General features: G+C 43.0%; 1 protein-coding gene across 1 annotated transcript; it reads left to right on the top strand.

Annotated features, from left to right (window-relative positions):
* The first annotated feature begins 3975 nt into the window (after positions 1 to 3975).
* On the top strand, positions 3976 to 8940 carry LOC108027358 (uncharacterized). The gene is made up of 6 exons (XM_017098780.2): positions 3976 to 4202; positions 4265 to 4580; positions 4639 to 5513; positions 5589 to 8141; positions 8198 to 8409; positions 8465 to 8940. Exons 1-6 carry the CDS (start codon positions 4128 to 4130, stop codon positions 8784 to 8786), a joined length of 4353 nt encoding a protein of 1450 aa, XP_016954269.1. The 5' UTR covers positions 3976 to 4127; the 3' UTR covers positions 8787 to 8940.
* The last annotated feature ends 7272 nt before the right edge of the window (positions 8941 to 16212 follow it).

Genomic DNA, 16212 nt, shown 5'->3' with positions numbered 1-16212 from the left:
TTCAGTTCTGGGACCTGGCCACCGGAGAAATGCCACTGCAGCCCCAATTGCAACTGCAATTGCCAGTGGAACTGCCGCAGACAATCGCTGAAACGTTGATTGCCAACTGGCGCAGCTGTCGCCAAGTCATCGCAACCGGCACCGCAAATCCAGGCCCATTTCCGCCCGAGGTGCCCAGCACTTAGTTTTAATAAGTGCTAATGAGTTGCACAAGCCACAGAGGTATAGCTCATTTACGAGCCGGAGATGCATCCTTCAAGAGCCACAGAATGGGAATGGGTCGCAAGCGAGCACTGAAGAAGCGAATTTCACAAATAAAGCTTAGCTTGTAAAATCTCGATTGAAAAATTCCTTTAACCCTTATTTTAATGTTCGTTTTATTTTAATGCAATCCATTTGTACGCCATTTGTGTAGAAAATGGAAGACTTTTAAATTCTTTTACCTGCAAATATGACAATTATGCAACATTAAGTAACCTAAAATAAGTGATTATTTGTTGGTAAATTTCTTATAATTTAACACTTATACTGAACTCTCGTTCTTTTATCTAAACTATTTGTATTTAAAACCACAATATTAATAAAAAACGTTTGTTTTATTTATAAAGTATAAGTATCCTGTCCTAATACTTTGTAATTTAAATCACGCATATTGATATATTTCCTATTCCACATTTTTAACTTAATAAGACATGCATTATTTCCGTCTATTTTTTGCTTCAGTGTGGCTGATTTTGACGTGTTTTTTAATACACGTTTTAAGTGACTGTTTGGGCCACATTGAAGACCCCTCGCATCCCCATATCTCCCATCTCCAGGCGAAAGCACTTTGCATAAATGGGTCTGCGCCCTTTCTGGCCTTGTTTTCCATGCTGGCTGCTTCCGCCCGGGCAACTTTGTTGGAAAGTGCTCGTTATGATGCCAACCGCAAATACTCGTAACTTGGCGACTTGGCGTCGTCGGAGATAAGTCGATGAGTCGAAAAGGTATGGCAGCCGCATCGCATCGAACCGCATCGGAGCCACATAAGTCATGACATTTATGTTGGCCAAGTCGGGCGGGCAATCGCAATAATCTCTGACTCATCACATGTGCATATAGGATACTCGGGGTACGAACCCACTCTCGGATATCTGGTCATTAGGCTCATTAGAGCGGCAGCCAATTAATAAACAAAAATAAATAATTGCACAATTCATTTGGTAATTAGACATGGCTCATAAAGCTGAATTAGGCAAAAGGCATAATGCCCGTGGCCCACAGATATCCCACAGATAGCGCGCACACCCAGATACACCGTCTCTACACGAAGAGCGGCCCCGAACGGAGGGAGAACTTCATGCAAATGAAATGAAATTGACTAGAGAGCCAGCAAATTGAGTGTGTCTCGTGTAGCCGAGAGTATTTTTGGCCCAGCCAAGGGCTGCCCCGCCCACCGACCCCCTTCGCAGCCGACTCACGTACGCCCATGTAAGTGAACAATTCATTTGTCACACTAAATTTGTTTCAATTCATTTGCTCGGAATGACAAATAATGCGATATAATTACATTTCGTGGCGTTCTCCGGTGGCTTTGCTTTTCCGTGGGTGTGGGATACCAATACCCCCAGTTCCCCCCCACTTTCAGCTCGTTCCACCCACGGTCATTGCTCATTGGGTGAAGAGATTTTTAAATGAGATTGCTACTATTTACGTACGTTTTTCCATCAAACTGGGCTCAGTGTGTATGACTGCTAATTACCATTTTCCCTCATCAGCACGGATAGGTCGAATAAATCTGAATTCAAGGGTATTTTCAATGTGCTGCAGGATAGGAAGGTCTACTCATTTTGAAATATAATCCATTTACAGCCAACGAATTTGTATATAAATAATATTAATACCATTCACACTAAACCACTTTAAGTTTGTTGTTAACCTAATTCAACGATGAAAAATTTATTTAGGAAAAATCATTACCTTTATAGAAGTCCTTTAAAAGTCATCGAATCTTAACTATAGAGGCCCTTGCCAAGAACTTTTCAATGACAAGAAAAGTTCGAGCACTCAGGAAAACGGACGCATACGAGTTCGTTGGAAGCGCCTAATTTAAGACAATCAGAAGATCTACGGCAGAAGTATCGCAAAGAGTACTAGGGCAATCTAAAAACACGCAGTGTATTCGCCCAATTACGAACTGGCGACACTTAATGGGGCTTGACTTGGGCATGCTGATTTAAATCTGTTTCCGGGCAAGTTGTGAGGTCTGCGTTTGCTTAAAGATTTGAGCATACTATCCATAATTACTCAAAATGATTATTATTATTAAGTATTCAATTTTAGTAGAGATGTTTTTTTCTCGTAGTTTCATAAAAACGAAATTTGTATTTAATGTATCTATATTGTTCAATTATTTTTGAGGTCCAAAGACATAGCATTAAATACAAATTTCGTTTTATTAAATTTGAGTTTGACGTTTCAAAACGTCGGACTTTTATTTGAGTAACAGTGGCGCCATCTGGAAAAGTTCTGTCATAGCGTTGCCTGGCAGCAAAAAAACATCCTTAAAACTGAGGAATTTTTTAAAAATAAAATGTAATTTCAAAATTAACAAACGAAAATGTTATTTTTGAACTAGAACAGCTTTTAAAATAGCTAAACCGCCATTGGATTGGTTTGTGTACGCACTATTCCTTTAAGGGCCACCCTAGACATACCCAATGGTTCAACCCGGAACACCGAGCACGGTTTGAGTCTCAAATAGAACTCTCCAACCATTTTTCTCCCGCGTAAATAAAAAAAAACAAATATTAAATCATTAATTATATTATTATTATATAAATAAAAATTATAAAATAAAATATATAATAACAAATATATAAAAAAAATATTATTATTATTATTAAATTATTCACCGGTTGTTGCTAATGCAACCAATTACATTTTACGTATTACTATGGAAGAATGTCAAAAAACCTTTTACATACAAAATTGGCAGAAAAATAAATAAAATTTGTATATACAAAAAATTGTAAATGTATATAAATAAGGGTTAAAACAAAAGCGTTTACAAAAGTTATACATTTAAAGGAGAAATGTTTTTTTAGTTTTAATAGTTCATAAAGGTTGAATTTGCTTGCGTTTCAGCAGGCCATCTGCTCCCACAAAAGAACCCAAAAAAGGTTTTATAAAGCTGACTATCTGGATGAGAATCCTGATGATCCGATGCAAGAAACTGAACTACAGAAGGTAAAACTGGTAGTTTGGGGAGAGAGACAAATAATATTTGCGTTAATGGTTTGGGGTCCTTATTTTCATTTATAAACTCTTTATTGAAAGAGACTTTAAATTAAATATTTCTAAAGGTTGTTATTTCTTGAGTACAATTCTTGCATTAATCTAAACGAATCACACCCTGGTCATAGCCAACCGGAAAGAAGGGGGGAACTGAATTTTTAAAAATGTTTGCGTTTTAATGGAATTTTACTTACAAATTAGGGATCTCTTGGCTGAGTTGCTTTCACCAGGAGTGCATCTCCGCCACCATCGTTCATCTCACTCCAATGTCTTTTTAGGATGTCCGCTAGGGCTTATGATGGCGTACTTGCGGCACTTGGCCGGTTGTGCATCCTGGACTTAGAGAAACCAATTCACTAGGTCCAGCGCATCCAACTCTGGTAGCGGCCCATCGTCTCTGCTTTCCCAGCATCGTCTGTGTGGTCTATTGGCTCGACCCAGTGCTGGACGTGGACGTCCTTGCTGCTCCACCTCTCTGATGGTCATGGTGGTAAGGGCCCAGGCGGTGGTGATGGCTATAGAGGAGCTGATGAATTTCACCCAGTGCGCAAAGAATTCAAATTCCACAACCATATGTTTGAATGGTATTTTTTTTTAGTGAAAAGGTATTTTTGGACAAGACCGGATTTAATCGTTATCGCTGCGGTCACGCCGATCACGATAAGAACATCGATATACTAATATTTTGATACTCACATCACTGGCTAAAAGTAAATACAACACAAATAAATTCAATAAAAAACAAACATTGGTTTGGTCATGGCGTCTTAATCAATCCCGTGTTATGTCCACGCTGCAAAATCAGTATGCTAGTCTAATCGCCCATTTGCGATAATAAGATTAGCGTTATCATGGATGTAGACTGGATCGACGACGACGAAGAACTGGCGGCGGCCTTGGCGTCCCATGAACAGCACGAAGCCGAGGTATTTACCTGATTATTCTGTCGGCCAGGAGCCCCTCACAACCCTGCTCTTCCGGACCACAGGGCCAAGATGGATCCGAAGCCTGCGAGGGATTCGACACGGCCGCCGGGCACAACTGGATCTACCCGACCAATCTTCCCCTGCGGTCCTACCAACAAAGCATCGTTCAGTCGGCGCTCTTCAAAAACACCCTGGTGGTGCTTCCCACGGGATTGGGAAAGACCTTTATTGCGGCGGTGGTGATGTACAACTTCTACAGGTGGTATCCCCGGGGGAAGATCGTCTTCATGGCCCCCACACGACCCCTGGTGTCCCAGCAGATTCAGGCCTCCCAGAAGATAATGCCCTTCGCCTCTGCCGATACGGTTCAACTTACAGGTGAGTTCGATTGGCGTTGTAGTCACCAATCAGTACAACTTATCTTCTCGCTATTCAGGTCAGCTTCCGCGGCCGAAAAGAGCCGAGCTGTGGGCTACCAAGCGGGTCTTTTTTGCCACGCCCCAGGTGGTGCACGCCGACATGCTGGAGGCGGATGGCGGATCCAGCTTTCCCTTTGGGGCCATCAAGCTGATTGTAGTGGATGAGGCGCACCGGGCCAAAGGCCGCTATGCCTACACCCAAGTGGCCGACTGTCTGATGGCGCGGAACCGCAACTTTCGGATGCTCGCCTTATCGGCCACGCCTGGCAGAACGATGGAAGATGTGGCAGCAGTGTGCCAAAATCTGTATATTTCAAGTCTGCAGGTGCGCTGGGACACCTCTATCGATGTGCAGCCCTACATACACAGGCGGACCATTCGAACTATAGTGGTCTCCTTGAAGGAGAGGATCAAGGAGCCAAGGGAGCGACTGCTGCAGATCATCGAGCCATACCTCCGCCAGCTCACTGAGGCTGAAATCTTCAGAGGCAGCAAGGGAAACGTGAGCAAAAGCAGTTTGCTCTTTGAGCAGAAAACCTTCATCGAACGCTCGGCGCAGGGCCAGCGACATCCGGATCACAACATTATAATGGGAAACTTCGCCATGTGCATCAGCATGTACCACTCGTTGGAGTTGATGGAACGCCATGGTCTTCGGGTGTTTGTGAACAGTTTCGATGCCGACGAGGACGGGCGCGAGAAGTTTGTGCTGTCAAGAGATCGCGATCTGCGCGATTTGGTGGAGCAAGTGCGACAGGAACTGGGCGCCAATCCCCTGGACTACACCACGCATGCCATGACAAACGGAGAAGTGCCACCGATGCCCGCGGATCTGGACTTTGGTCATGCCAAGTACGAGAAGCTGCGACAGGTATTGGTCCAGCACTTTGAGGTACGGTTTTATATCCGCGATTCCTATAATTGAAAAAAAAAAACAACTTTTAAATAATAGTTTCATGTCTAACAGACGAACACCGATTCCCGCGCCATAGTGTTTTGCGAGTACCGTGAGTCAGTGATGCTGATCCATCGGCTACTCCTCCAGCACAGGCCGGTGCTGCGTCCGCGCTGCTTTGTTGGCCAGGGCAGCACGGTGGGAGCCAGCTATGCCCTCACCCAGAAACAACAGCTGCAGATCATGGCCGATTTTCGATCCGGCACGAGCAACGTGCTGGTGGCCACGTCAATCGGAGAGGAGGGCTTGGACGTGGGAGAAGTGGAGATGATTGTGTGCTTCGACATGTGCAGCTCCAATCCTACAAGATTTGTTCAGAGGATTGGACGCACTGGTAGGAAGAAGAATGGAGAGGTGGTTATGCTGGTGACTGAGGGTCGAGAGCAGCAGGTGCTTAAGGAGGTTCTGGCCAACAAGGATCAGATCAACAGAAAGCTACTAAACTCAACGGTCGTTAAATTGTCGCTTTACGATCAAAATCCTCGAATGGTGCCAGCACAATTTCAACCCAAGTGCGAGGAGAAGCACATGGAGCAGAATATTGAAGAGAAACCCAAGCCAAAGACCAAAGAAGTGAAGAAACGGAAGCAACCAGTTGTTAAGTCTGGCAGCCTTAAGGAGTATTTCAAGGAAAATGCTCCCTCAGAAAGTCAGCAGGGCATCTTCCAGGGAATACCTGCCTACCAAATGAGTGAGGCATCCCAGCAAATGGTCAAGAAGGAAGTCATCCGTCGGAGCGGAAATTTAAAGAATTTTTTGGTAGAAACACAGGGCAGCTCAGTGTTAACTAGCAGCCAGGAAGATGTGCAACGCCTGCGAAAACTCACTCGCCTTCTGCAGTCTAACAAGCCACTGATAACGGACTCCCAGGATCTTAAAAGTCATATGCAGGATGAGCAATTGCCCAGGGCGCTGAAGCTTTATTTGCTGCAAAGCAATCCTAACTTCGTGAGGGAAACCCATTCGAAGATGCAGGTCCAGAACCAGTTAAATATTCCTGATAATCGCTTAAATAGCCGACAGCAGCGTACCAGGAATAACTATCAACTACTCCTGGACGTTTGCGATGGAGCTGACAAGTTGGAGGAGCTTCTTCAAGGGGAGAGTGGTGCGGCGGAGATCACATTCAGGGATCTAAAGAATCCCATTGATGAGCAGAGGGAGAGAGAGTTTGTAGACATATGTGATAAGATTTTCGACGGACTAGAGGAACAAGGCCTAAACTCTGACAACTTCGAACTGAAGCAGGATCTTCTGGAGAAGCTAGAGTTGCGAAATCTGGAGGCCACAGTAAATGAGCAACTGGGTGGCATTGAAACATCCTGGTCGGAGGAGGAGGAACAGGAGGATGAGATTAAGTGTGAGTCAATGTACCTAAGCCAGCAGTTGAACTTTTCAGCCGCCGATGCAGTCCCCCATAGCTCAACACCTCTGAGAGTAATTCCCGAAAGCAGATTGAAATTCCAACCTCTGCAGGAGGACGATGAAGAGGATTGCAAGTCCCAGGTGGAGGCCAGCAATTTGGGTGACAACTTGGATCTCCTAAACTCATTGATGAACAATAGTGAATCGATTTTTAAGATTGAATCGTCTGAAGTGTCACCTCCACTTCCTATTGTAGAATCCATAACGGAAGGTAATCACATTCCTGCTGCAGAAGAAAGTGAGATATATCCAATGAGTTTGGACGAGACAAAGGTAGCGTTTGAGCCCACTGCAGGTCTGAAAGCGGAAGCAGAATCCACGATAGATGATTTAGATATCGACTTAAATGATTTCCTGGAGCCCATGGACGAAGAAGTGGAATTGATCGCTCAAAAAACGGAAAACAAAATCAATAAAAGCCAAGTGCACATAAATACCCCGGAGAAAGAAAATTCGTGCAAAGATGAACTGGAACTACTGTCCGAAGATTTCAAAGATTTCCTGGAGCCGATGGAAGAGGAAGTGGCGTTAGTTACTCAGCTAAAGCAGGATGACTTCAAGGATTTTCTTGAGCCAATGGCAGAGGAGTTGGAACTAATGAGCATGCAGAGGAAGGAAATGATGTCCCCCAAAATAGAAACGGAAAAGAAAACACTTTTGGCAATCCCAACTAAGAGCTGTTCACGTACTGTTTCGCCAGATATCTTTAACTCGGACTCCTTGTCACCTTGGAAGCCACAAGGCAAAAGTCTGGCCGCCAAGTTGGCAGCAAAGACAGCCCCAAAGGCTTTGGCTCGCACTCCCCCAAAAAGTTCAGTAAGCCTTAATTCGCCAGAAAACCGCAAGCGCACGAATCCTCTGGTACAGGAAAAATCCCCGAGCATCTTTGATCTGTATTTAAACCGTATGCGAGGCCGTGGTCGTCTGGCCAAGGCTGCCGAAACCCTGCACCGAATGACTTCAACCAATAATTCCATCTCCTTGGCTAAGGACGAAGAGGATTCCCCCATAGCACGTCGTCCCTCAAAGCGCAAGATTGTCATAAGCTCCGATGACGACGAAGAACAGAAGCCACAGGTTGCGGAAACCCAAGCGGACTACGAGTCGGATGACTATGAGCAAATTGCAGACACGCAAATGGTATTTACCTTAATTGAGACTTTTATTTAATAGCTCAATGTTAATTATATTTTCAGCCCGAAACTCCCACGCCCCCTCCAAAACCGCGTCATAAACGCTGCAAATTCAATTCCTTCATTCTGGATGAGGCTGATAAGAGCGGATCAGACCATGAGGAGGAAGCTGAGACCACGATTGGCACATATCTAAAAGACTCTGTGATAGTTTCAAGCGACGACGAGGACCATAACGACACCAACGCACACGCCATTTACCTCCGTGCAATGAAGTGTGTAGTAGTTGATTTGTATTTGCTTCCCAAAGTATCTGACATCTGTTTTTAGGAGCCCCATTCATAGGCCAGGTGCCTTCAAGATGCCTGCTCCACGAGTGTATCGCGACGAATCCCACATATTCTCACAAACAGTGCAGGACGAATCCTCGCAGTACCTTCAATGTTCCTTCGTTGTGGACGACGATAGTTTAACCATCGAAAGGGGGCATGATGTTTCCGAATGTCCTCTTGAGAAAGCCGAACGCATTTTAAAAGAGCGCCGAAAGCAGCGGCGACTAGGTAAATTGCCACCGGAACCTGCCAGTAAACGACGACGACTGCAACCCATGAGCACTTCGAGTGATGAAGATGATGTGGTTTTCCTCGGGTGAGGTGAGGACCACATAACAGTGCCATTGTTTTCCACATCTTGTGATTTGTTACCTTTGCCCGATTTTATAATGTTTGATTTAAATGTAATTTGAGTTTGTAAATATGCCTATATGTGATTAAAAAAGGAAGAATATCCCAGAAGTAAACACATGACTAATTAAAGAAGATTTATTTCTCTGAGTCATCCAACATTTTTGAATCAAACCTGGTAGCACCAGCCCGCTAGAGGGCTTAACTCTATCTACATTTTCATATATTCTGCAGCAGTCAGTTGGTCTACACGTGTAAAAACATACACTTTAAAGCGCCATCTGTGGTGAAAAAACCGGTACTAGTCGCCGTCGCCAATTGCTATAGTGCGTTTCGTCACTTCATTAACACCTTTGCAGAGCGGATTGTAAATTGCAATATTTCACTTACCCTAATCTCGGAAAAATACCTAACGATTGGGGAATAGAAAATGAAATTATTTTATTTGATTACAGCCAAATTGTATTATATATACAGTAAAAAACGGTAGAGTGAGCTGAATAGAGAAGAGCACTGCGTATTCAGCGAACTCTTCCCACGAAAAAACAAACCATTTCTTAAAAATATAAAAGTTAATTAATATTTATATATATGATACAAATTGGAAGTTTAATGTTAACTGCAGCCGTCTAACAAAAATTTTGGATCGAAAGAGAAAACAAATCTAAATTATGATATTTTTAGACAATTAATCTGCACACTCAGCCGTATTCATAGTACAATCAACTTTTGCAAATGTGTTTTGTATCCTGAAAATTATAAAATTAATTAACTAAAAACTAGTTTGATTCGACAAATTATCCTGATCAACAATACATACGAGGGTCGGAAACACCTTCAAGCGGTTTTACTCTATGATTTCCTCTATGAGCAGCGTGTATACAAAGCACCGATTATGAACAAGATTAACTCTTAATATTCGCGCTTAAAGAAATTTATTGTTATCCTTAGTATGTTTAGTTTGGCAAGTTCTACACAAGTTTCCTGAGAGGCAGCCCTGCTTCACAGATGCATTCCAAAAAACAAGCACCATCAAAACATATTCAAACCAACCTTTTTCCGTAGCTGTATGCGGCATAATCAATAATTTTTAATTTAACAACAATCGCACAATCGTTTCAGCGTAATAACCATTATTATGTTTCCAGCAACACCAGGCTCCGCAGCAATGGCCAACGAAAAGTCAATTCAATTTTAATGGAGTAGCAATAAAACAGAAAAAGCGCAAAAAATTGATATAGCAATGCGGCATGGCCGAAAGCCGAGAGCTGTAAGTCAAAACTCAGTCTGCCGTGGAGCACAGCAGAGCTGAAAGCGAACCACTCGGGCAGTACCATTTTGCAATTGCAATAAAATAATTTAAAATCGTTTTCATCAACATCAGCTCAAAGAGGTTTGCTTGCCGGTCGAAATGCAAAAATGATTTTGCGGCAATCAACAATTCCCGGCCGACGATGATGACGTCGACTTGTTGATGATCGAAGCGATGGATGGCTATTTGAAATTGATTCGCTGCGAATGCGATGGCAAGTCCAAGTCTCGGCCATTTCATAGTCGAGTGCAGGCCAATTGCAGGTTCAACCTGGATATAACCCGATCCCGAGCCCGAGCCCGAGCCCGATCCCAATCCCAACTTCAATCCCCCGAGTCTTTACGGCCCCGGCGATTTTCTTAATACGAAACGTGCCTGCCTGATGCGCCGTGTCCAATTTGGCAGCTCGTTCTTTTTGTAGGGTATGCTAAATCGCGCTCAAATCCGTTCTCAGAGTTTCACTTTGGGCCTGGCCCGCATAAACGGTCGGCCCAAAGGGGCTGGCTATCGCTTTACTCGACTTGCGGTTAAATTGTCTTGCGAAACAGAGCCAATTTCAATTTCAAACAAAACGTTTTGAGGGAATTACGCAAAGGTGTACGCCGGACGTGCTGTCTGTCGGACCGGAGACTCTCTGAAGAACTGCAGTAAATGGTCGGCAATCGCAGTCGATCTCATCGGAAGTGTTTTCGCTGATTGGCATTGGCATTGCCTCAAAAGGTCCGAGTCGGTTCACGGAAATGATCACTGCAAATGATTTATAATGAAGAGCAGACGAATGAAGATCACTGCGAAAAAGTACGCATATCTTTCTTGGTAATATCAAAAGATAGAGTCAACCTACAAACCTGAAGGGAGTGCGAGGGAGATGGAGTGATGCATGCAGCAATCGGCTATTTCCGAGATTAAAAGCCTTATTCGCTTATAAATTGCCGTGTTTATGATATTTTCAAGCACTTTTGTTCTCTCTTCGAAGATGCGCTGAAGATACTTTTCTTATCCGTTCATTTTTTTGTTAAACTGCAATGCCGTTAAGAGAACGTTTTTTTCTGTGTACGCCATAAGGTTGACTTGGTTCCTTCTCAATGACAAATCGATTTCAAATCGCTCGGCTGGCCATTTGGTAACACAATGGAAACGCCCACCAACGAGGTCGTTTTGGCCTCCCCGGCCTCCATCATATCTCCTGACAAATTGATATTGTCCAAGCCATTTTCGATATGCATATTTATGTTCTCGATAGGTTTCTTTTTGACTCACGACCGTGTGTTGCCTGGCTTATCGTTTTACAATTTTTCTTGGCTTTCATTCACCAAGCTTGGAACTTGTCAACACACGGGCTCCGTAATAATCGTGGAAATAGCCGACCAAGCGCATCATCCGCATCCGGTCCGCAGTTCTTTGTGCCTTCGTCGGAACCTGATGGCTTTTCTGATGCGCCGTTGACTGCTCTTGTCATATTATCGTGTTCTCTTGTCAAAAGCGCCAGGCAATTATGGACTGGACATTGTGTGGGCCACACGGGAACGGGCCGAGGCATATACTTATGAGGCTCTATGGCCGCCGTCTTTGATTAATGCACGACAGGCGTGTGGAGACGCTGGCCAAACGAATACCAAACTGCGCTGCCCCGCCATATAAAGGCGACATCAATTAGCTCTCGGGCATAAATACATTAACACAAATCGCCGAGCATTTGGAGTGCCCATGCCCGTCCCCCACCCATTCCCAATCCCGATCCCCTCAAGAAAGCGCTTATCGCCGCTTGTAAATGTCTCAACTATTTGTTAAATGCTAAAGCGACATGGTCATAATGGAAATGACAACTTAACAGCGACGACGCGGATGGGTATGGCAAAAATGTTAAAAGGCTCGGTCAAGTGGCCAGGTCTCCATCTTCTCCTGCTCCTCCTGATCCTCCTCCTCCAGCTGGAGCCCGGCCGTGATAACTGTATTGAGAGTGTCATTAACATTTTGATTTGGTTGCCTCGCAGTCCCAGCGCCACTTCAACTCTATTATGAGCTCCGACTGCATTTCGCGGGCTACTTATCTGCACACCAGACATGCACATCATTTGTTAAATAAAATCCACACAGCGAAAAATCATAAGCTTCATTTATTTAGCTTTGTTTGAAAGCCACACAACGAAGCTTAAAAATATTATATTGTAATTTTAATGAATGTTTTTAGTCACCATAAAATTGCTGTGTCAAAATCAGTACATTAAAGTTTATAAACAATTTTAGAAGAACATAAAAAACTTAGGGAATATTTTTAGTACGTTATTCAAAGCAAGTGACAAAGAGCCAAATAATTACTTAATTTGATTTAATATTTATTTCACAGCACAAAACTTTTGCTGATTTATTTAAAACTGCCCTTCCGACTTTAAAATACTTTTGCCGGTCAAAAATAAATTAAATATATAATTAATATATACTAATAAATAATTGATGTAAATTAATATTTATAAAACTTTTATTTAGAGTACCTCAGAAATTGGGAATATTGGTGTAGTAAGTTAATGACAGTCCGTCAAGTAAGAATTAAATTTCATTTAGTATTTATATTCAATCAACAACTTTAAAAATGTACTCTTAATCATCGGTACATACTTCAAATCCGATTTTGCCAGTGCAGAGTCACCGTCCAGGTTGAAGCCTCTTACCCCTCGCGACTGTGCGAGGCAATTAATCAGGTCGATGTTTTCGCATGCAAAATGAAAACACCTTTTTAAAGGCATCGGCAACAAGAACAGCGCAACAACGATGTCATCAATCAGCCAAACTTGGGACTCCGGGGCTCGGAGCTCGGAGCTGGGATCCGTGTGGCACTTTTCGTTGCGAGTGGTGTGGGTGCAGGCGAAATTAAAAAGCGTCAATTTGTCACACGTGGTCAGCTCTTGGAGCGGACAGGATCTGCCCCCATCCGCCGGCTGTCATTAACAACGGTTTTGCGGTTGAGTCTTTAATTGCCCCCGTGTTCGGCTCGAGAATCCGATTTGGAGTTACCAACTTGGCACAGTTTTATTGCCTTCTCTGCGAGAGTTATTAACTGCGCTTGCGATCCATTAAGTGGGCAATTGGAGGACGGTGACAACGGACTTGGACGCGGCGTGGGTGTAATGGAAGCGGCCAATCGGAGTGTCTTGGCGACGGGAAGTGCCGAGTGGGGTGGCCGAAAGAGACTCTTCTGGTGGCAGGGGCGCCTGCACAGACATACATCAAGCTTTGTCACTCGGCCGATGATGGTGTCCATTGATATTGGAACTAATGGCTGTCCATGCCAGCTAGCAAATTTGTGAAATATTTGAAATCTTGTAATTGCCTTATAGTTCTAAGCTATAGAAATGCAGTAAAAATCACAGTCTCTTAAGAAAAATTTAGAATTTCAAAATTTTGTTTGATTTAAATTTGAGAAAATTGTTTTAAATATCTTGTGCAAGGAAAGTATATAATTTTATATTTATATATATATATATATAATTTTCATAAAAACAATTCAAAAACTATTTTAAACTTATTTTAGAATGTATTTATAGTATATTATGATTCGATTATAATTATTACGTTTTATAGTTCTTAAGATTATATTATACAGATACAGAATTTTATATAAAGCAATGAGTTAACTCCGATTTGAAATTTAAAATACAAAAAGTCCATTAATAGCGACTAAAGAATACTCATAAAATAATATACAGTGCCCATAAATACGAAAGTAATATGATAACATTATATTGGCCTAAAATATGTTTAATTTTCATATAATGGAGTTCCGTTGGGCGACCTATTCCCAGAGAACTCTCCGGTTCGATGTTCATCATTCTTCCGCTAATGACAGGGCGGCCATTTTGAAATGTTCAAGAGGCTGGTACAACTCGGAGGTGGTTCTATCACCATTAGCTGCAGACTGCAGTCCGTGTAACTCCCACCTGGCAGAGCTCGGGGACTCGACGGAGGAGCAAACAAGTTTCATTTGTCAGTGGGCCGAGGCGCTTTCTGGCTGCTGCCCGTCTCCAGACTGCTAAATGCAATTCCCAGCCCCTGGACACCTGGAAACCTGGAGGCTCCCCGGCTGACACCGGCATGAGGCCATTTGAAATTAATGAACTGTGATTCACGGCCTCTCTCCGCCCACCGCTTTCTCCCCAGACATCTCCGCTTCCGGCGGAGCTTTTCTATTTCCACCGAAGTGCATTTTCACATGATGAACGAGCAGAATCCCGGCTACCCCGGCATACTTTTTGCCATTTTTAATTGTTTTGGGAACAGACGGCCAGCAAAGATGAAATTTTTCATTTGTTACACCCGGAAGGGGAAAGGAATAGCAGGAATTTGGAAAAAAAGGAATGGAAAACGCTAACTTGCATGGCCACTTGAAAAATGGTTTTTGATTTTCGTTCCTGTGCCAGTTGTAAGCTCATTTATAATTTCACATTGCCTCATTTCTCAGCGCCGTTCCAGGCGACTAAATACTGGGCCTGAGTTCCCAAATTAAATATTAAACACCTCGGCCAGAAACTTGTTAACGGTTTGCTTGAAGAAATAAACACATTTTAATTAACATTTAAAATGCATTTTAAGCAAAAAGCTTTTAAGAAACGGCGCCATAACAATAATCATAACAAAAGCACAAAACAAAGTCGCTCGCAGATCGATGCATCGAAATATGAGAGGTGAAGGGTAAGGAACGGAAAGCCACTCCAGGGAATCTCGACCTCAAGATTCACGAGATGCTGCACTGAGAGAAATGTTATTTTTAATTCATGTCTTTAATTCCACTCTGTGTCGGTTACTGTACCATTCGCGGGAGAATCGGAATAGTGGTTTACTTAATGGCCAACAAATCTTTTAACATGTTTTTAAAACTTTTTCAGATGAATTCTGATTTCATCGTGGTTCATTTGCAAAAAACTCTCATATTAAGGTTACAAGTGAGTTCTGAAATGAAAAAGGAAAATGGCTTTACCGGAAAAGGACTATTTGGCATGTTTGATTACTTTGAAGGGGATAAAATTGATTTGGAAGAATAATTAAAAATGTAAATTTTACACTTTTATCGACCATACTTTTTGGCCTTACTTTTTTTAAAGAGGAATAAAAAGGGTTGTAAAGACTGTATATCTTTTTTACACAAACACTGTGATATTTCCTGACCCCTTTGAACTGTGAAACCTTTAATAGGTAATATATCTTCCATCCAGGAGCTTCAAAGTCGCTAGCTTTAAGGAACGCCTCCGAGACGAATTTTCCCCCAGTGTAGCCTCGGTTTTAGCCTCAGCTCGTTCATTAACAAGCGCGTCAAAGTGATAAGAACGCGGGAGTGAGCAGTAAGCGGCGAGGAGAGCTGGGCGGCAGGTGGGAGCGGTAGAGAAACAGGTCACAATGCTAATTGATTGCAGCGACGTCGCCGGCGACGTGGCGCATACCAATAAAATTATTGAAGCCACCGCCAGGAGACACGCATTTCTCGAGTCGTTTTCGGAGTGTCGATAAGCAAATTGCATCCCAGAAAGACGAATATGACTCATGCCATAGCATTTGCCCTCGCCTCTGGGCACGAGGGCAGGTAGAAAGGTCGCGGAGAATCGTTAAAATTCCCAGTTTCCGATTCCAGTCTTCTAATGCTCTAAGGGTCCGATCAGGCCGAGCGGGCTGTCTCAACAAATTAAGCAATTAACTCGGGTAGTTGAGATAACTATGCCTCTTAGCCTTATAGCGTAGGGAGGTGTCGGATTAATATTTGTAACCCGATCGAGGCGATTAAAATGCATTTAGCCAATTTGTATATGCAAATCGCAGTCGATCGAACGGCGTGTAGAAACTTCGACTCGAAACTCAAGTCAGGAATGGCAGGCCGAGACACTTTTACGATCCGCATTTTAATGCCACTTAAATGTTATAATTTGCTTTCAAAATATCTAATGTCTGTCCGAGATCTGTGTCGTCGGCGGAGGCATTTGTTTAGTCATTTTATGGAGGCCCGATCTAAAAGGCTTAAACGAAAGCTTCGCGCTTGTGTGGTGCGTTTTGTTTGCTTTTTACGAGCGTGTCTTATTTAATTATTTTTATGTGCCAAA

Source organism: Drosophila biarmipes, chromosome 3R (genome assembly GCF_025231255.1).
Source record: "Drosophila biarmipes strain raj3 chromosome 3R, RU_DBia_V1.1, whole genome shotgun sequence".
Classification (NCBI taxonomy): Eukaryota; Metazoa; Arthropoda; class Insecta; order Diptera; family Drosophilidae; genus Drosophila; species Drosophila biarmipes.
Note: the sequence above shows the minus strand (reverse complement) of the source record. Positions and strands in the feature narration are given on the sequence as shown.

Coding starts and splice junctions, on each gene's coding strand:
- LOC108027358 (XM_017098780.2), top strand. CDS start 4,128: ATGGATGTAGACTGGATCGACGACGACGAAGAACTGGCGGCGGCCTTG. Junction 4,203..4,264: donor ATGAACAGCACGAAGCCGAG/GTATTTACCTGA, acceptor TCCGGACCACAG/GGCCAAGATGGATCCGAAGC. Junction 5,514..5,588: donor TATTGGTCCAGCACTTTGAG/GTACGGTTTTAT, acceptor CATGTCTAACAG/ACGAACACCGATTCCCGCGC.